Genomic DNA, 20,000 nt, shown 5'->3' on the forward strand with positions numbered 1-20,000 from the left:
CTGGGAAGGGAAGCAAGCTTGCGGCCTCTAGCTCCTAGCTCTGTCTCTCTGATTCTAACATACTGACCCTGTCAATCCCAGGTTTCCAGATTCAGTATTATTTGAAGAAAGCACCTTGTAATCTGATCTTCCAATTACCTCCCTTGGGATCTCTTCCCCTCTCAAATCCCACCTCCGTGACAATATGAACTGCGAAGGCCTTTCATCAGATAGAAATGTTATTTGACACCCAGTGTCATGCTATCCTGAACCTAAATAGACGACTGTTTACAAAATCTGTCACTTACTCAGCAATAACCTGCTCACGGACACTCAGTGTGGGTTCGGCCAGAGTTACTCAGCTCCTGACCTCATTACAGCCTTGGTTCAAACATGGACACAAGAAATGCCAGAGGTGAGGTGAGAGCGACTGCCTTGACACCAAGGCAGCGTTTGACCGAGTGTGGCATCAAGGAGCCCGCGCGAAACTGGAGTCAATTGGAATCAGGGGGAAAACTCTCCGCTGGTTCACAGCTCCATTGTCCCAGGTTCGATTCCCGGCTTGGGTCACAGCTAGAAGGACAAGAGCAGCAGATACCTGGGAACCCCACCACCTGGAGGTTCCCCTCCGAGTCACTCCCCACCCCGACTGGGAAATATATCGGCCGTTCCTTCACTGTCACCGGGGCAGCACCCTGGAACCCCCTCCCTAACAGCACAGTGAGTGTACCTACACCTCAGGGACTGCAGCGGGTTCCAGAAGGCGGCTCACCCACCACCTTCTCGAGGGGCAATTAGGGGTGGGGAATAAATGCTGGTCTAGCCTGAGAAGCCCACATCCCGGAATTAAGAAATCATTGCAGACGTTCCCAGCACCTTCCTGAGGCTTGGGGACTGGCAGCCTGAGCACCGTCCGCGCAAATGCTTTGGTTGTTGTTTTGTAGGGAGGATTTGAGCAGTTCGCAGCTGTAAATAGTCCCCTTAATCTTCAACAGCTAAACTGAGTCAGAACTGGGAATGGTCGCAAACCCCCGCCCCCAAATTCCTCAGCTTTACCCTAAATCAAAGACACGGTCCTGAAACATCTAAAAGTTCACATTTGTAACACTGGCAAGCAGACCGTCCATTGGGGAGAAGTGGCCCTTAACTCCCAGCAGCTACGGCTATGCCCGGTGGCAGGACATTCAGAACGACCCCCGCTTCGCCATCATCAACGAACCCTTCAAGCTGGAGGTCAACAAGGGGAACTTCCTGGAAATGAAGAACAAGTTTCTAGCCCGGCGGTTCAAGGTGAGCGGCCTGGGGAAGTGGCGGTGGAGGTTAAAGCAGATGCACGTGCCGGGTGAGCGGGTGCGAGGCTGCCCGGCTGAGAGAGGCGAAACAGTAACTTGCGTTTATATCTGTCCCCTTTACGCTCCCGGACCAGAGCCCAACATTTGTTAGGACACCAGCCAAGAACCCCAACACCCTTTTTCGAATTCGTAAGACTGAGGAAAGGATGCTTCACCCCAGGAGTGATGACTGTGATCAATATGTTAAAACAAACTTTAATTTAAACACAGAATTAACCACACTAACATCAAAGAAACAGTTTTGCAATTATCGGTTAAGCACCAGGAAAAACTCAAACTTGCGGCATTTGCCTCACTATAAATATTTCAACCAAGCCGCCCCAATGCAGTTCCGATGCCACGTTCATACAGGACAGGTTCCCTCGCTGATCTGTGTGGAGACTTTTTGGAGAGAACAGTTCAAGAGCAGCCGGAAACTCCTTCTGTCCCTCCAGCAGCTTCTGCTCAACCTGACCGCATTTGGCAAAACTGCAGTTCAACATTAAAAACCTCTTGCAGGCTGCAAAACTACAGGCAGACCTGGCTCCCCCCATTAATTACATCCCACTATGATGTTCCATCACCTGCTCAACTAGGACTGCACACAATCCCTCATACATTATCTAATCTCCAGCAATCGTAACAAAGTCCCGTTAGGCTTCTCTTTGTAAACGAGTAAACGGTTAAAATTAATAATACCTCCTTTTATGACCTCTTAATTGCAGCTTTAGTAGACTCAAAGTCTGAATCTTAATCTAGATTCTTTAATATTACTGCAATAGATATATATATAAATTTCTTATCTTCTACACACTTTTGATAGTAAAATTTCCCGAGGCCGTTTTGCAGGAGTATTATCAGACCAGATTCGATGCCCAGTCACATTAAGACACATTAGGGCAAATGACCAAAGCTTGGTCCAAGAATTAGGTTTTAATGAACGTCTTAAAGGAAGAGGGCGTCTTGAGGAGAGCTGGAAGGAGAGGTTCAGGGGAAGAATTCCGGAGTTTAGGACCCAGGTAAGTGAAGCCGTGACCATCAATGCTGCAAATAGAATTGGGGGGCGCGGAAGTGGCTGGAATTGGAGTGTGGCAGAGATTGCTGAGGTTTACCAGGCTGACGGAGATTACGTAGATCGGGAACGGGGAAGCTATGGAGGAGAGGGGAGATGCTAAACGGCGACTCCATCTGATCCCATGCGAGAATTCTTCAAAAATGGAGGGATGAGTAGGCAGTGTGGAAATGGGAAATGATGGTCCTCAATCAGAGCGGGTGTCCGGAGCCATTCACTGTCATGTCTCCAGGTTTGAGGGACTGGACGTGGTGATGTGTGGTCCTTTCTGCTCACTGACCGTTAACAGGCAGCTTAAACCGATATCGGAGTCCACGCTCAAAAAATCCAACTTGTACTGATGTCCTGCCTCGGGATATCAAATGCACTTCACAGTTAATGTGGTCGCTGTTACAGACCAGCAAGTGCAGAGAGCTCCCACAAACCAATCTGATAACCACTCTTCGTTTAATGAGGGATTTGTATTGGTCCCAGGACACTAGGGAGAGGTCCCCCAGCTCCTCTTTCCCGAGAGGCTGTGAGATCTGGCACATTCACCTGATGGGGCAGTTGGGACCTCCCGTTAATCGTCTGACGCAAAAGACAGCACTTCCGACAATGCAGGACCCCCTCAGTACTGCACTGAAAGTGGTAGGACTGGATTTCAGAGGGTGGCACAGCGGTTAGCACTGTTGCTTCACAGTTCCAGGGTCCCGGGTTCAATTCCCCGCTGGGTCACTGTCTGTGCGGAGTCTGCACGTTCTCCCCGTGTCTGCGTGGGTTTCCTCCGGGTGCTCCGGTTTCCTCCCACAAGTCCCAAAAGACGTGCTGTTAGGTGAATTGGACATTCTGAATTCTCCCTCCATGTACCCGAACAGGTGCTGGAATGTGGCGACTAGGGGATTTTCACAGTAACTTCATTGCAGTGATAATGTAAGCCTACTTGTGACAATAAAGATTATTATTATTATATTACGGTCAGGCCTGTGGGGGCTTGAACTTGTGATTTTGAGTCGAAGGCAGGATGTCACCCACTGGTTTGTGAGTGGGGGGGCAGGGTGCGTCACGGTGTGGGGAGGTGTGGGGGAGAAGGAATGATTCCAGTAACCCGTGAATTGCTGAACTGTCATCCTGCAATCTCAGCCCCACTGTAAGCTCTCACTCTGATCTCAGGCCCCGCTCTAAGCTCTCGCTCTGATCTCAGGCCCCGCTCTAAGCTCTCACTCTGATCTCAGGCCCCGCTCTAAGCTCTTACTCTGATCTCAGGCCCCGCTCTAAGCTCTCACTCAGATCTCAGGCCCCGCTCTAAGCTCTCGCTCTGATCTCAGGCCCCGCTCTAAGCTCTCACTCTGATCTCAGGCCCCGCTCTAAGCTCTCACTCAGATCTCAGGCCCCGCTCTAAGCTCTCACTCTGCGATCTCAGGCCCCGCTCTAAGCTCTCACTCAGATCTCAGGCCCCGCTCTAAGCTCTCACTCTGCAATCTCAGGCCCCGCTCTAAGCTCTCACTCTGATCTCAGGCCCCGCTCTAAGCTCTCACTCTGATCTCAGGCCCCGCTCTAAGCTCTCACTCTGCGATCTCAGGCCCCGCTCTAAGCTCTCACTCTGCGATCTCAGGCCCCGCTCTAAGCTCTCACTCTGATCTCAGGCCCTGCTGTAAGCTCTCACTCAGATCTCAGGCCCCGCTCTAAGCTCTCGCTCTGATCTCAGGCCCCGCTCTAAGCTCTCACTCTGATCTCAGGCCCCGCTCTAAGCTCTCACTCTGCGATCTCAGGCCCCGCTCTAAGCTCTCACTCAGATCTCAGGCCCCGCTCTAAGCTCTCACTCTGCGATCTCAGGCCCCGCTCTAAGCTCTCACTCTGCGATCTCAGGCCCCGCTCTAAGCTCTCACTCTGCAATCTCAGCCCCACTGTAAGCTCTCACTCTGCGATCTCAGGCCTCGCTCTAAGCTCTCACTCTGCGATCTCAGGCCCCGCTCTAAGCTCTCACTCTGCGACCTCAGGCCCCGCTCTAAGCTCTCACTCTGCGACCTCAGGCCCCGCTCTAAGCTCTCGCTCTGATCTCAGGCCCCGCTCTAAGCTCTCACTCTGCGATCTCAGACCCCGCTCTAAGCTCTCACTCTGCGATCTCAGGCCCCGCTCTAAGCTCTCACTCTGATCTCAGGCCCCGCTCTAAGCTCTCACTCTGCGATCTCAGGCCCCGCTCTAAGCTCTCACTCTGCGATCTCAGGCCCCGCTCTAAGCTCTCGCTCTGATCTCAGGCCCCGCTCTAAGCTCTCACTCTGCGATCTCAGACCCCGCTCTAAGCTCTCACTCTGCGATCTCAGGCCCCCCTCTAAGCTCTCGCTCTGCGATCTCAGGCCCCGCTCTAAGCTCTCGCTCTGATCTCAGGCCCCGCTCTAAGCTCTCACTCTGCGATCTCAGGCCCCGCTCTAAGCTCTCACTCTGCGACCTCAGGCCCCGCTCTAAGCTCTCACTCTGGTCTCCGACCCCGCTCTAAGCTCTCGCTCTGATCTCAGGCCCCGCTCTAAGCTCTCACTCTGCGATCTCAGGCCCCGCTCTAAGCTCTCACTCTGATCTCAGGCCCCGCTCTAAGCTCTCACTCTGATCTCAGGCCCCGCTCTAAGCTCTCACTCTGCGATCTCAGGCCCCGCTCTAAGCTCTCACTCTGCGATCTCAGACCCCGCTCTAAGCTCTCACTCTGCGATCTCAGGCCCCGCTCTAAGCTCTCACTCTGATCTCAGGCCCCGCTCTAAGCTCTCACTGATCTCAGGCCCCGCTCTAAGCTCTCGCTCTGATCTCAGGCCCCGCTCTAAGCTCTCACTCTGCGATCTGATGCCCCGCTCTAAGCTCTCACTCTGCGATCTCAGACCCCGCTCTAAGCTCTCACTCTGCGATCTCAGACCCCGCTCTAAGCTCTCACTCTGATCTCAGGCCCCGCTCTAAGCTCTCACTCTGCGATCTCAGGCCCCGCTCTAAGCTCTCGCTCTGCGATCTCAGGCCCCGCTCTAAGCTCTCACTCTGCGATCTCTGGCCCCGCTCTAAGCTCTTACTCTGATCTTAGGCCCCGCTCTAAGCTCTCGCTCTGCGATCTGATGCCCCGCTCTAAGCTCTCACTCTGCGATCTGATGCCCCGCTCTAAGCTCTCACTCTGATCTCACGCCCCGCTCTAAGCTCTCACTCTGATCTCACGCCCCGCTCTAAGCTCTCACTCTGATCTCAGGCCCTGCTCTAAGCTCTCACTCTGATCTCAGGCCCCGCTCTAAGCTCTCACTCTGATCTCAGGCCCCGCTCTAAGCTCTCACTCTGATCTCAGGCCCCGCTCTAAGCTCTCACTCTGCGATCTGATGCCCCGCTCTAAGCTCTCGCTCTGATCTCAGACCCCACTCTAAGCTCTCACTCTGATCTCAGGCCCCGCTCTAAGCTCTCACTCTGATCTCAGGCCCCGCTCTAAGCTCTCACTCTGCGATCTGATGCCCCGCTCTAAGCTCTCGCTCTGATCTCAGACCCCGCTCTAAGCTCTCACTCTGATCTCAGGCCCCGCTCTAAGCTCTCACTCTGATCTCAGGCCCCGCTCTAAGCTCTCACTCTGCGATCTCAGGCCCCGCTCTAAGCTCTCACTCTGCGATCTGATGCCCCGCTCTAAGCTCTCACTCTGCGATCTCAGGCCCCGCTCTAAGCTCTCACTCTGCGATCTCAGGCCCCGCTCTAAGCTCTCACTCTGATCTCAGGCCCCGCTCTAAGCTCTCACTCTGATCTCAGGCCCCGCTCTAAGCTCTCACTCTGATCTCAGGCCCCGCTCTAAGCTCTCACTCTGCGATCTGATGCCCCGCTCTAAGCTCTCGCTCTGATCTCAGACCCCGCTCTAAGCTCTCACTCTGATCTCAGGCCCCGCTCTAAGCTCTCACTCTGATCTCAGGCCCCGCTCTAAGCTCTCACTCTGCGATCTCAGGCCCCGCTCTAAGCTCTCACTCTGCGATCTGATGCCCCGCTCTAAGCTCTCACTCTGCGATCTCAGGCCCCGCTCTAAGCTCTCACTCTGCGATCTCAGGCCCCGCTCTAAGCTCTCACTCTGATCTCAGGCCCCGCTCTAAGCTCTCACTCTGATCTCAGGCCCCGCTCTAAGCTCTCACTCTGCGATCTCAGGCCCCGCTCTAAGCTCTCACTCTGATCTCAGGCCCCGCTCTAAGCTCTCACTCTGATCTCAGGCCCCGCTCTAAGCTCTCACTCTGCGATCTCAGGCCCCGCTCTAAGCTCTCGCTCTGATCTCAGGCCCCGCTCTAAGCTCTCACTCTGCGATCTGATGCCCCGCTCTAAGCTCTCACTCTGCGATCTCAGACCCCGCTCTAAGCTCTCACTCTGCGATCTCAGACCCCGCTCTAAGCTCTCACTCTGATCTCAGGCCCCGCTCTAAGCTCTCACTCTGCGATCTCAGGCACCGCTCTAAGCTCTCACTCTGCGATCTCAGGCCCCGCTCTAAGCTCTCACTCTGCGATCTCAGACCCCGCTCTAAGCTCTCACTCTGCGATCTCAGGCCCCGCTCTAAGCTCTCACTCTGATCTCAGGCCCCGCTCTAAGCTCTCACTCTGCGATCTCAGGCCCCGCTCTAAGCTCTCACTCTGCGATCTCAGGCCCCGCTCTAAGCTCTCGCTCTGATCTCAGGCCCCGCTCTAAGCTCTCACTCTGCGATCTCAGACCCCGCTCTAAGCTCTCACTCTGCGATCTCAGGCCCCCCTCTAAGCTCTCGCTCTGCGATCTCAGGCCCCGCTCTAAGCTCTCGCTCTGATCTCAGGCCCCGCTCTAAGCTCTCACTCTGCGATCTCAGGCCCCGCTCTAAGCTCTCACTCTGCGACCTCAGGCCCCGCTCTAAGCTCTCACTCTGGTCTCCGACCCCGCTCTAAGCTCTCGCTCTGATCTCAGGCCCCGCTCTAAGCTCTCACTCTGCGATCTCAGGCCCCGCTCTAAGCTCTCACTCTGATCTCAGGCCCCGCTCTAAGCTCTCACTCTGATCTCAGGCCCCGCTCTAAGCTCTCACTCTGCGATCTCAGGCCCCGCTCTAAGCTCTCACTCTGCGATCTCAGACCCCGCTCTAAGCTCTCACTCTGCGATCTCAGGCCCCGCTCTAAGCTCTCACTCTGATCTCAGGCCCCGCTCTAAGCTCTCACTGATCTCAGGCCCCGCTCTAAGCTCTCGCTCTGATCTCAGGCCCCGCTCTAAGCTCTCACTCTGCGATCTGATGCCCCGCTCTAAGCTCTCACTCTGCGATCTCAGACCCCGCTCTAAGCTCTCACTCTGCGATCTCAGACCCCGCTCTAAGCTCTCACTCTGATCTCAGGCCCCGCTCTAAGCTCTCACTCTGCGATCTCAGGCCCCGCTCTAAGCTCTCGCTCTGCGATCTCAGGCCCCGCTCTAAGCTCTCACTCTGCGATCTCTGGCCCCGCTCTAAGCTCTTACTCTGATCTTAGGCCCCGCTCTAAGCTCTCGCTCTGCGATCTGATGCCCCGCTCTAAGCTCTCACTCTGCGATCTGATGCCCCGCTCTAAGCTCTCACTCTGATCTCACGCCCCGCTCTAAGCTCTCACTCTGATCTCACGCCCCGCTCTAAGCTCTCACTCTGATCTCAGGCCCTGCTCTAAGCTCTCACTCTGATCTCAGGCCCCGCTCTAAGCTCTCACTCTGATCTCAGGCCCCGCTCTAAGCTCTCACTCTGATCTCAGGCCCCGCTCTAAGCTCTCACTCTGCGATCTGATGCCCCGCTCTAAGCTCTCGCTCTGATCTCAGACCCCACTCTAAGCTCTCACTCTGATCTCAGGCCCCGCTCTAAGCTCTCACTCTGATCTCAGGCCCCGCTCTAAGCTCTCACTCTGCGATCTGATGCCCCGCTCTAAGCTCTCGCTCTGATCTCAGACCCCGCTCTAAGCTCTCACTCTGATCTCAGGCCCCGCTCTAAGCTCTCACTCTGCGATCTCAGGCCCCGCTCTAAGCTCTCGCTCTGATCTCAGGCCCCGCTCTAAGCTCTCACTCTGCGATCTGATGCCCCGCTCTAAGCTCTCACTCTGCGATCTCAGACCCCGCTCTAAGCTCTCACTCTGCGATCTCAGACCCCGCTCTAAGCTCTCACTCTGATCTCAGGCCCCGCTCTAAGCTCTCACTCTGCGATCTCAGGCCCCGCTCTAAGCTCTCACTCTGCGATCTCAGGCCCCGCTCTAAGCTCTCGCTCTGCGATCTCAGGCCCCGCTCTAAGCTCTCACTCTGCGATCTCTGGCCCCGCTCTAAGCTCTTACTCTGATCTTAGGCCCCGCTCTAAGCTCTCGCTCTGCGATCTGATGCCCCGCTCTAAGCTCTCACTCTGCGATCTGATGCCCCGCTCTAAGCTCTCACTCTGATCTCAGGCCCCGCTCTAAGCTCTCACTCTGCGATCTGATGCCCCGCTCTAAGCTCTCATTCTGATCTCAGGCCCCGCTCTAAGCTCTCACTCTGATCTCAGGCCCCGCTCTAAGCTCTCACTCTGCGATCTGATGCCCCGCTCTAAGCTCTCGCTCTGATCTCAGGCCCCGCTCTAAGCTCTCACTCTGCGATCTGATGCCCCGCTCTAAGCTCTCACTCTGCGATCTCAGACCCCGCTCTAAGCTCTCACTCTGCGATCTCAGACCCCGCTCTAAGCTCTCACTCTGATCTCAGGCCCCGCTCTAAGCTCTCACTCTGCGATCTCAGGCCCCGCTCTAAGCTCTCACTCTGCGATCTCAGGCCCCGCTCTAAGCTCTCGCTCTGCGATCTCAGGCCCCGCTCTAAGCTCTCACTCTGCGATCTCTGGCCCCGCTCTAAGCTCTTACTCTGATCTGATGCCCCGCTCTAAGCTCTCGCTCTGCGATCTGATGCCCCGCTCTAAGCTCTCACTCTGCGATCTGATGCCCCGCTCTAAGCTCTCACTCTGATCTCAGGCCCCGCTCTAAGCTCTCACTCTGCGATCTGATGCCCCGCTCTAAGCTCTCATTCTGATCTCAGGCCCCGCTCTAAGCTCTCACTCTGATCTCAGGCCCCGCTCTAAGCTCTCACTCTGCGATCTGATGCCCCGCTCTAAGCTCTCGCTCTGATCTCAGGCCCCGCTCTAAGCTCTCACTCTGATCTCAGGCCCAGCTCTAAGCTCTCACTCTGATCTCAGGCCCCGCTCTAAGCTCTCACTCTGCGATCTGATGCCCCGCTCTAAGATCTCACTCTGCGATCTGATGCCCCGCTCTAAGCTCTCACTCTGATCTCAGGCCCCGCTCTAAGCTCTCACTCTGATCTCAGGCCCCGCTCTAAGCTCTCACTCTGATCTCTGGCCCCGCTCTAAGCTCTCACTCTGATCTCAGGCCCCGCTCTAAGCTCTCACTCTGATCTCAGGCCCCGCTCTAAGCTCTCGCTCTGCGATCTCAGGCCCCGCTCTAAGCTCTCGCTCTGCGATCTGATGCCCCGCTCTAAGCTCTCACTCTGCGATCTGATGCCCCGCTCTAAGCTCTCACTCTGATCTGATGCCCCGCTCTAAGCTCTCGCTCTGCGATCTGATGCCCCGCTCTAAGCTCTCACTCTGCGATCTGATGCCCCGCTCTAAGCTCTCACTCTGATCTCAGGCCCCGCTCTAAGCTCTCACTCTGATCTCAGGCCCCGCTCTAAGCTCTCACTCTGATCTCTGGCCCCGCTCTAAGCTCTCACTCTGATCTCAGGCCCCGCTCTAAGCTCTCACTCTGATCTCAGGCCCCGCTCTAAGCTCTCGCTCTGTGATCTCAGGCCCCGCTCTAAGCTCTCGCTCTGCGATCTCAGGCCCCGCTCTAAGCTCTCACTCTGCGATCTGATGCCCCGCTCTAAGCTCTCACTCTGCGATCTGATGCCCCGCTCTAAGCTCTCACTCTGATCTGATGCCCCGCTCTAAGCTCTCACTCTGCGATCTGATGCCCCGCTCTAAGCTCTCACTCTGCGATCTGATGCCCCGCTCTAAGCTCTCACTCTGATCTCAGGCCCCGCTCTAAGCTCTCACTCTGATCTCTGGCCCCGCTCTAAGCTCTCACTCTGATCTCAGGCCCCGCTCTAAGCTCTCACTCTGATCTCAGGCCCCGCTCTAAGCTCTCGCTCTGTGATCTCAGGCCCCGCTCTAAGCTCTCACTCTGATCTCAGGCCCCGCTCTAAGCTCTCACTCTGCGATCTGATGCCCCGCTCTAAGCTCTCGCTCTGTGATCTCAGGCCCCGCTCTAAGCTCTCGCTCTGCGATCTGATGCCCCGCTCTAAGCTCTCACTCTGATCTGATGCCCCGCTCTAAGCTCTCACTCTGCGATCTGATGCCCCTCTCTCTCTCTCTTGCGTTCAGCTCCTGGAGCAGGCGTTGGTCATTGAGGAGCAGCTGCGGCGGGCGGCCTACCTGAACATGACGCAGGACACCACGCACCCGGCCATGGCGCTGAACACTCGCTTTGCGGAGGTGGAGTGCCTCGCCGAGAGCCACCAGCATCTGTCCAAGGAATCACTGGCTGGAAACAAACCTGCAAACTCCGTCCTCCACAAAGGTAAGTGCCAGGATTCCCTGAGCGCCCGTCTCCTGTCGCACGGTTCACAAAGCTGGGGCTGACCCACGGCCTTCTCCAGCCAATCCAATACTTTTACTGCTTCGATGTGAGGCAGCCAATCTGCACACAGCGAGCTGCAACACTGACCGTGACGAGACCGTGTTTTTACAAAGCTGGTGCTGAGACCTCGCCCACCTTCACCAGCTCTCTCTCTCTCTCTTTATCTTCTAGTTTTGAACCAATTGGAGGAGTTACTGAGCGACATGAAGGCAGACGTGACCCGGCTGCCCTCCACCCTGTCGCGGGTCCCACCCATCGCCGCCCGCCTCCAGATGTCAGAGCGCAGCATCCTCAGCCGATTGGCCAACAAGGGAAGCGAAGCGGTCAATACGCAGGTACGTCCCGTCCTTGCTCACCGACCTGCCAACCTCCCGGTAGGGTGTGTTTGGGATGCCCTGTCCTTGCGCGAGAGCAAGAGGAGTAAACCGGCCCTGTAAGCAAGTCGTCTTTTCGTTGCCATTGGGAACGTACTGAGAAACTGGGGCAGCATCGGGGAAATGCTGATGGTGCCAAACGAGGTGCGAGTGTGAACGATGAAGAGGCAGCAAAGCGGCTTTGCAGTCAGCTGCATGGGAGGTGGACCCGAGGTGGTGGGATTGATTGGCATTTCAGGAGAGATTGAAGAAAGCGGGTCTGTGTTCTCTACGTTTTGAAGAGCGAGAGGTGGTCCCTTTGAAACTTAAATTCGTACAGGGTTTGTCAGGGCTGGTGTAGATGGGTGTATACCCTGGCCCTGGGGGTGGGGGGGACACGGGGACAGGCCAGTTTGGACTGATGTAAGGAGGAATTTCTCTTTAATCATTGAGTCTGATCAAGACCGAAGCTGTTAGCGCTGCGGCATGTGACCAGCCAGATAGAATTGAATGGCAGAGCTGGCTTAATGGGCAGAATGGCCTCCGCCTTCAATCTCCAGCTCTCCCAGTCTGATTCTGTGAATCCGTGAGATTGATGAAACTGCACTTGCAATGAATGTGTGTGTCTGCCTGTGTGTGTGTGTGTGTGTCTGCCTGCGTGTGTCTGCCTGCCTGTGTGTCTGCCTGCCTGTGTGTGTGTCTGCCTGTGTGTGTGTCTGCCTGCGTGTGTGTCTGCCTGTGTGTGTGTCTGCCTGTGTGTGTGTCTGCCTGTGTGTGTGTCTGCCTGTGTGTGTGTCTGCCTTTGAGTGTGTCTGCCTGCCTGTGTGTCTGCCTGCCTGTGTGTGTGTCTGCCTGCCTGTGTGTGTGTCTGCCTGTGTGTGTGTCTGCCTGCGTGTGTGTCTGCCTGTGTGTGTGTCTGCCTGTGTGTGTGTCTGCCTGCGTGTGTGTCTGCCTGCGTGTGTGTCTGCCTGCCTGTGTGTCTGCCTGCCTGTGTGTGTGTCTGCCTGCCTGTGTGTGTGTCTGCCTGCCTGTGTGTCTGCCTGCCTGTGTGTGTGTCTGCCTGTGTGTGTGTCTGCCTGTGTGTGTGTCTGCCTGTGTGTGTGTCTGCCTGTGTGTGTGTCTGCCTGCGTGTGTGTCTGCCTGTGTGTGTGTCTGCCTGTGTGTGTGTCTGCCTGCGTGTGTGTCTGCCTGCGTGTGTGTCTGCCTGCCTGTGTGTCTGCCTGCCTGTGTGTGTGTCTGCCTGTGTGTGTGTCTGCCTGTGTGTGTGTCTGCCTGTGTGTGTGTCTGCCTGTGTGTGTGTCTGCCTGTGTCTGTGTCTGCCTGCGTGTGTGTCTGCCTGTGTGTGTGTCTGCCTGTGTGTGTGTCTGCCTGTGTGTGTGTCTGCCTGTGTGTGTGTCTGCCTGCGTGTGTGTCTGCCTGCGTGTGTGTCTGCCTGCCTGTGTGTCTGCCTGCCTGTGTGTGTGTCTGCCTGCCTGTGTGTGTGTCTGCCTGCCTGTGTGTCTGCCTGCCTGTGTGTGTGTCTGCCTGTGTGTGTGTCTGCCTGCGTGTGTGTCTGCCTGCGTGTGTGTCTGCCTGCGTGTGTGTCTGCCTGCGTGTGTGTCTGCCTGCCTGCCTGTGTCTGCCTGCCTGTGTGTGTCTGCCTGCCTGCCTGTGTGTGTCTGCCTGCCTGTGTGTGTCTGCCTGCCTGCCTGCCTGTATCTGCCTGCCTGTGTGTCTGCCTGCCTGTGTGTGTCTGCCTGCCTGTGTGTGTCTGCCTGCCTGTGTGTCTGCCTGCCTGTGTGTGCCTGCCTGCCTGCCTGTGTGTCTGCCTGCCTGCGTGTGTGTGTGTCTGCCTGCCTGTGTGTGTCTGCCTGCCTGTGTGTGTCTGCCTGCCTGTGTGTGTCTGCCTGCGTGTGTGTGTCTGCCTGCCTGTGTGTGTCTGCCTGCCTGTGTGTGTCTGCCTGCCTGTGTGTGTCTGCCTGCCTGTGTGTGTCTGCCTGCCTGTGTGTGTCTGCCTGCCTGTGTCTGCCTGCCTGTGTGTGTCTGCCTGCGTGTGTGTGTGTCTGCATGCGTGTGTGTCTGCCTGCCTGCCTGTGTGTCTGCCTGCCTGTGTGTGTCTGCCTGCCTGTGTCTGCCTGCCTGCCTGTGTGTGTGTTTGTGGGGTGGTGGTGCCTGTGTACCTGTTCAGTGGACTGATGTGGCAGGTGGCTGGCCTGGATGGACCGCTCGTGACGGACAGTTGTGTAAATCTGCCTCCCTTTTTCTTTTTAGCAAACTGATGTGGGTTTTGCTGTTGCTTCCCCAGGCCTTTCCCCCAGGTCCGTACACCACTTCTCAAGTATACGGTGGCTCCTTTGGGTCACTTGCAGCCGTCAGCACGCCAGTCGGCCCAATGAGTTTCAGTCCGGTGCCCGGAGGCGCCTTTGTAACAGGTCAGTGACCGTGGCGTTTCCAACTCCTGATTGATTAACCGTGCCGCGCGTTTGGGGAATACGATGGATTAAACCATGGATTGCTGCCTTTGTACCTCCGCACTGTAGCACCGTCATCGTGGGGGGGGGGCCCAGACCACATCACCCCCGGACATCCTGAAGGATCCGTGTAAATGTTGGCGGTTGTAGGATGCCTCCGCCCCGGGCAGCGTACCCCCCGTGTGCTCGTGCTGAGTTAGCTGACCTTGGCCAGGCCACGGCACCTGTTCCCCCATGTGGAAAATCGTTGCGGGGTTCCTGCTCCTTGTGCTCGCGGGGGGGAGCGCGACGGGCACGGCAGCATCGCGCTCGGTTAGATCGCTTCAAGGGCTGGGAAGCTCAGGAGGCGCGTTGTTGAGTCAGAGATAATAGTCAGCAGGACCCAGAATCGTGTGCGTGCGCCACACCCCGACTCTCTGATTCACAGAGACTGTGGCGATTTCCCCATGAAGGGGGCGGTGATATGACGAGTGGTTGACAGACGCAGTCGGCCTGTATCCTTGAAGAGGAATCGGCAACCTCTTGGCAAGAGGCACGTACGGTTCAGAGTGTATAATGTCAGTGCTGGGTGCCAGTGTGAGCCTGTCCCCACTCTGGGTTTAAGGGCACGATCATGATCGTATGGACTGGTTCCCAACCGGTTAACAATTCCACTTTTAATTGCCTATCGCCGCTGACTTGGCTGGTTGTTGGTGAGGCAGAAGGGGCTGGGAAGTAAAAGGCCGATTGAGGCCTTGTGCTGTATGTTGTTACTGGGATCCAGCACGCACAATACATACTCTGGGGAGATTAATCTGCACGTATTATTTGTAAAATGTAAACTCCAGCCTCCAACCAGTTGGCTTTAATACACTAGCCAGCTCCTCACTCGCAGTGTGACACCTTGCGTCCAAACATCATTCGTTGCGGTAATTTGCAGTGTGTAGGACAGACCCTCTTCACACAGCTGGGGCCGCTCGGCAGAAAGTCGGCTTTTAAATTGGGCGAGTCCATCAGCGTCTCGCTGCTCACTTCTGCGACGTTCCCTCCCCGTTTACCTCATCCCGGACGCCAGGGTTCCTGAATGAATGGGTGGCGAACCTGTGTGGACTCTGTGCTGAGATTCCAAACTACTGCTGCTTCTATCCCGCACCTCCAATCCAACATGCATTTCGAATTTGTAGCACAGAATCGGACCATTCGGTCCATCTGCTCCCTGCTGCTCTTCCTGCTCCACATCAGCCTCCTCCCACCCTCTCCATCCCACCCTATCAGCATATTCCCTATTCCTCTCTCCCTGAAGTGTTTATCCAGCTTCTCTCCACCCCCACCCCCCTTAAATGTCTCAACATGATTCGCCTCGACCACCCCCTGTGCAAGGCAGTCCCACATTCTCCCCACTCCCTGTGGGAGCGAGTCCCACATTCTCCCCACTCCCTGTGGGAGCGAGTCCCACATTCTCCCGACTCCCCTGTGCGAGCGAGTCCCACATTCTCCTCACTCCCTGTGGGAGTGAGTCCCACATTCTCCCCACTCCCTGTGGGAGCAAGTCCCACATTCTCCCCACTCCCTGTGGGAGCGAGTCTCACATTCTTCCCACTCCCTGTGGAGGGAGTCCCACATTCTCCCCTCTCCCCTGTGGGAGCGAGTCCCACATTCTCCCGACTCCCCTGTGCGAGCGAGTCCCACATTCTCCCCCCTCCCTGTGGGAGTCAGTCCCACATTCTCCCCACTCCCTGTGGGAGCAAGTCCCACATTCTCCCCACTCCCCTGAGGAAGCGAGTCCCACATTCTCCCCACTCCCTGTGGGAGGGAGCCCCACATTCTCCCCACTCCCTGTGGGAGCGAGTCCCACATTCTCCCCACTCCCTGTGGGAGGGAGCCCCACATTCTCCCCACTCCCTGTGGGAGGGAGCCCCACATTCTCCCCACTCCCCTGTGGGAGCGAGTCCCACATTCTCCCCACTCCCTGTGGGAGGGAGCCCCACATTCTCCCCACTCCCCTGAGGGAGCGAGTCCCACATTCTCCCCCTCCCTGTGGGAGTGAGTCCCTGATTTCCCCGACTCCTCTCCGCTCCCGGGCGAAAGACTTTTCGCCGGAATTCCCCCATTGGGATTTATTAGTGATTAATGTTATTGATGGCTGAGTTTTCATGTTCTTTCTCCCAACCCCCATAAAGAAGTGAAATGTATTATTTAGGTCCTCGGAAATGGGAGCAGCACGGCGGCACAGTGGTTAGCACTGCTGCCTCACGGCGCCGAGGTCCCAGGTTCGATCCCGGCTCTGGGTCACTGTCCGTGCGGAGTTTGCACATTCTCCCCGTGTCTGCGTGGGTCTCACCCCCACAACCCGAAACGATGTGCGGGGAGGTAGATTGGCCGCGCTAAATTGCCCCTTTATTGGAAACAATGAATCGGGTACTGTAAATTTATATTTTTAAAAGAAAGAAGAAATGGGAACAGCTGTGGGCCATTTGGCCCATTGAATTGGAGCATTATCATGGCCTCAACTCCACCTTTTTGTCATAAATTTAGAGAACCCAATTCATTTTGTCCATTTAAGGGGCAATTTAGCGCGGCCAGTCCACCTACCCTGCACATCTTTGGGTTGTGGGGCGAAACCCACGCAGACACGGGGAGAATGTGCAAACTCCACACGGACAGTGACCCAGGGCCGGGATTCGAACCCGGGTCCTCGGTGCCGTGAGGCAGCAGTGCTAACCACTGCAACACCGTGCTGCCCCAACTCCACCTTTCTGCCCACACACCTGCCCCCAGCCTGCATAACTCCCTTTCCGATCAAAAATGTGTCTTGAGATCTTCCCTGACCCAGCCTCTGCTGCAGCCTGGGGGAGAGAATTACAAGGTAACTGACCCTCCGAGCAGACATTCAGTCCAGAAAGAACCGTTTTTAGATTTCAAACTCTGTCCAAGGTTCAAGATTTCCTTCATGAAGGGAAACCTCTTTTTATGTTCCCCTCCCAATCTGCCCATTCCCAATCCCCAATCAACTGGGATCGATCTGCCCCTCCCCAATCAACTGGGATCAATCTGCCCCTCCCCCAATCAACTGGGATCGATCTGCCCCTCCCCCAATCAACTGGGATCGATCTGCCCCTCCCCCAATCAACTGGGATCGATCTGCCCCTCCCCCAATCAACTGGGATCGATCTGCCCCTCCCCCAATCAACTGGGATCGATCTGCCCCTCCCCCAATCAACTGGGATCCACCTGCCCCTCCCCCAATCAACTGGGATCGATCTGCCCCTCCCCCAATCAACTGGGATCGATCTGCCCCTCCCCCAATCAACTGGGATCAATCTGCCCCTCCCCCAATCAACTGGGATCCATCTGCCCCTCCCCCAATCAACTGGGATCGATCTGCCCCTCCCCCAATCAACTGGGATCGACCTGCCCCTCCCCGGGATCGACCTGCCCCTCCCCGGGATCGACCTGCCCCTCCCCCGGGATCGACCTGCCCCTCCCCCGGGATCGACCTGCCCCTCCCCCGGGGTCGACCTGCCCCTCCCCCGGGGTCGACCTGCCCCTCCCCCGGGGTCGACCTGCCCCTCCCCGGGGTCGACCTGCCCCTCCCCCGGGGTCGACCCGCCCCTCCCCCGGGGTCGACCTGCCCCTCCCCCGGGGTCGACCTGCCCCTCCCCCGGGGTCGACCTGCCCCTCCCCGGGGTCGACCTGCCCCTCCCCCGGGGTCGACCTGCCCCTCCCCCGGGGTCGACCTCCCCCGGGGTCGACCTGCCCCTCCCCCGGGGTCGACCTGCCCCTCCCCCGGGATCGACCTGCCCCTCCCCCGGGATCGACCTGCCCCTCCCCCGGGATCGACCTGCCCCTCCCCCGGGGTCGACCTGCCCCTCCCCCGGGATCGACCTGCCCCTCCCCCGGGATCGACCTGCCCCTCCCCCGGGATCGACCTGGGTCTCCCCCGGGGTCGACCTGCCCCTCCCCGGGGGTCGACCTGCCCCTCCCCCGGGATCGACCTGGGTCTCCCCCGGGGTCGACCTGCCCCTCCCCCGGGATCGACCTGCCCCTCCCCCGGGATCGACCTGGGTCTCCCCCGGGGTCGACCTGCCCCTCCCCCGGGGTCGACCTGCCCCTCCCCCGGGATCGACCTGCCCCTCCCCCGGGATCGACCTGCCCCTCCCCCGGGATCGACCTGCCCCTCCCCCGGGATCGACCTGCCCCTCCCCGGGGTCGACCTGCCCCTCCCCGGGATCGACCTGCCCCTCCCCCGGGATCGACCTGCCCCTCCCCCGGGATCGACCTGCCCCTCCCCCGGGATCGACCTGCCCCTCCCCCGGGATCGACCTGCCCCTCCCCCTGGATCGACCTGCCCCTCCCCCGGGATCGACCTGCCCCTCCCCCGGGGTCGACCTGCCCCTCCCCCGGGGTCGACCTGCCCCTCCCCCGGGGTCGACCTGCCCCTCCCCCGGGGTCGACCTGCCCCTCCCCCGGGGTCGACCTGCCCCTCCCCCGGGATCGACCTGCCCCTCCCCCGGGATCGACCTGCCCCTCCCCCGGGATCGACCTGCCCCTCCGCCGGGATCGACCTGCCCCTCCCCCGGGATCGACCTGCCCCTCCGTCTCCCCTTCCTCTGTTGCCCAGCAGCCGGCCCTGTGGGCGAGTTTGCCCTTTAATGACGCAGTTGGCGAGGACCCCGCGCAGGTACAGGGGTTCCCTGAGTAAGTGGGAGAGATTCCCTCGGAAACGCTGTGTGGAAGAGGCTGGGCAGCATTGGGACACAGAGCACCCAGGGTCAGGATCCATCCCCAGTGACTGCCCACTCGGTGACTGACCTCACCTGGAGGCAGCTGCACTCAGACCCTCCCTGTCCAGCCACCTTGCTGTGGAAGAAAGGTGAATGGGTGGACACTGGTCGGTTATGGCCACTTGTGATGGCCTCGCCAGTTGAATGCCACGAGTGCTGCTGTCGTCCGTTGAACCACACACCGAGAGACAGCCTTTCGGTCTGGGTGAGGGAATGGCGAGGAGCGAGGGAACGAACAGAGAATAAGAAGTGATGCTGGGTGAGGTGTTGCAATGTCCTGTGTGTTTAAACCCACGTGTTGGAGGCTGGTGTCACACATCAGCTTTATTTCTGCACTAACAAAAGGGTTGTTCCTCTTTCTCCTTCCTCTACCTGCCTTCCTGCCCTGTCTGTCTGCCTCCCTCCCTTCCTGCCCTGTCTGTCTGCCTCCCTCCCTTACTGCCCTCCCTGTCTGTCTGCCTCCCTCCCTCCCTTCCTGCCCTGTCTGTCTGCCTCCCTCCCTCCCTTCCTGCCCTGTCTGTCTGCCTCCCTCTCTCCCTGCCCTGTCTGTCTGCCTCCCTCCCTTCCTGCCCTGTCTGTCTGCCTCCCTCCCTTACTGCCCTGTCTGTCTGTCTGCCTCCCTCCCTCCCTGCCCTGTCTGTCTGTCTGCCTCCCTCTCTCCCTGCCCTGTCTGTCTGCCTCCCTCCCTTACTGCCCTCCCTCCCTGTTTGCCTCCCTCCCTTACTGCCCTGTCTGTCTGTCTGCCTCCCTCCCTCCCTGCCCTCTGTCTGCCCCTCCCTTACTGCCCTCTGTCTGTCTGCCTCCCTCCCTTACTGCCCTCTGTCTGTCTGCCTCCCTCCCTTCCTGCCCTGTCTGTCTGCCTCCCTCCCTTCCTGCCCTGTCTGTCTGTCTGCCTCCCTCCCTTCCTGCCCTGTCTGTCTGTCTCCCTTCCTGCCCTGTCGGTCTGTCTGCCTCCCTCCCTTCCTGCCCTGTCGGTCTGTCTGCCTCCCTCCCTTCCTGCCCTGTCTGTCTGTCTGTCTGCCTCCCTCCCTTCCTGCCCTGTCTGGCTGTCTGCCTCCCTCCCTTCCTGCCCTGTCTGTCTGTCTGCCTCCCTCCCTTCCTGCCCTGTCTGTCTGCCTGCCTCCCTCCCTTCCTGCCCTGTCTGTCTGTCTCCCTTCCTGCCCTGTCGGTCTGTCTGCCTCCCTCCCTTCCTGCCCTGTCGGTCTGTCTGCCTCCCTCCCTTCCTGCCCTGTCTGTCTGTCTGCCTCCCTCCCTTCCTGCCCTGTCTGGCTGTCTGCCTCCCTCCCTTCCTGCCCTGTCTGTCTGTCTGTCTCCCTTCCTGCCCTGTCTGTCTGTCTGTCTCCCTTCCTGCCCTGTCTGTCTGTCTGTCTCCCTTCCTGCCCTGTCTGTCTGTCTGTCTCCCTTTCCTTCCATGTCCCCTGCCCTCTCCACTTTCCCTCCCTGTACTCTCTCTCTCCCTCCCTGCCCTCCCTCTTTCCC

The 20,000-nt window shown here is 58.1% G+C and overlaps 1 protein-coding gene across 1 annotated transcript in view; it reads left to right on the forward strand.

Annotated features, from left to right (window-relative positions):
* Positions 1-1,097: 1,097 nt before the first annotated feature.
* LOC140407235 (chromodomain-helicase-DNA-binding protein 3-like) overlaps positions 1,098-20,000 on the forward strand; it is a gene marked incomplete at its 5' end in the record, with an annotated part of 19,209 nt that continues 306 nt past the window's right edge. Inside the window, 4 exons of the mRNA XM_072494876.1 lie at positions 1,098-1,269; positions 10,700-10,895; positions 11,127-11,290; positions 13,593-13,719. Coding sequence (XP_072350977.1) covers positions 1,098-1,269; positions 10,700-10,895; positions 11,127-11,290; positions 13,593-13,719 — 659 coding nt within the window. The remainder of the gene's footprint in view (positions 1,270-10,699; positions 10,896-11,126; positions 11,291-13,592; positions 13,720-20,000) is intronic.

Source organism: Scyliorhinus torazame, unplaced genomic scaffold, assembly GCF_047496885.1.
Source record: "Scyliorhinus torazame isolate Kashiwa2021f unplaced genomic scaffold, sScyTor2.1 scaffold_1361, whole genome shotgun sequence".
NCBI lineage: Eukaryota > Metazoa > Chordata > Chondrichthyes > Carcharhiniformes > Scyliorhinidae > Scyliorhinus > Scyliorhinus torazame.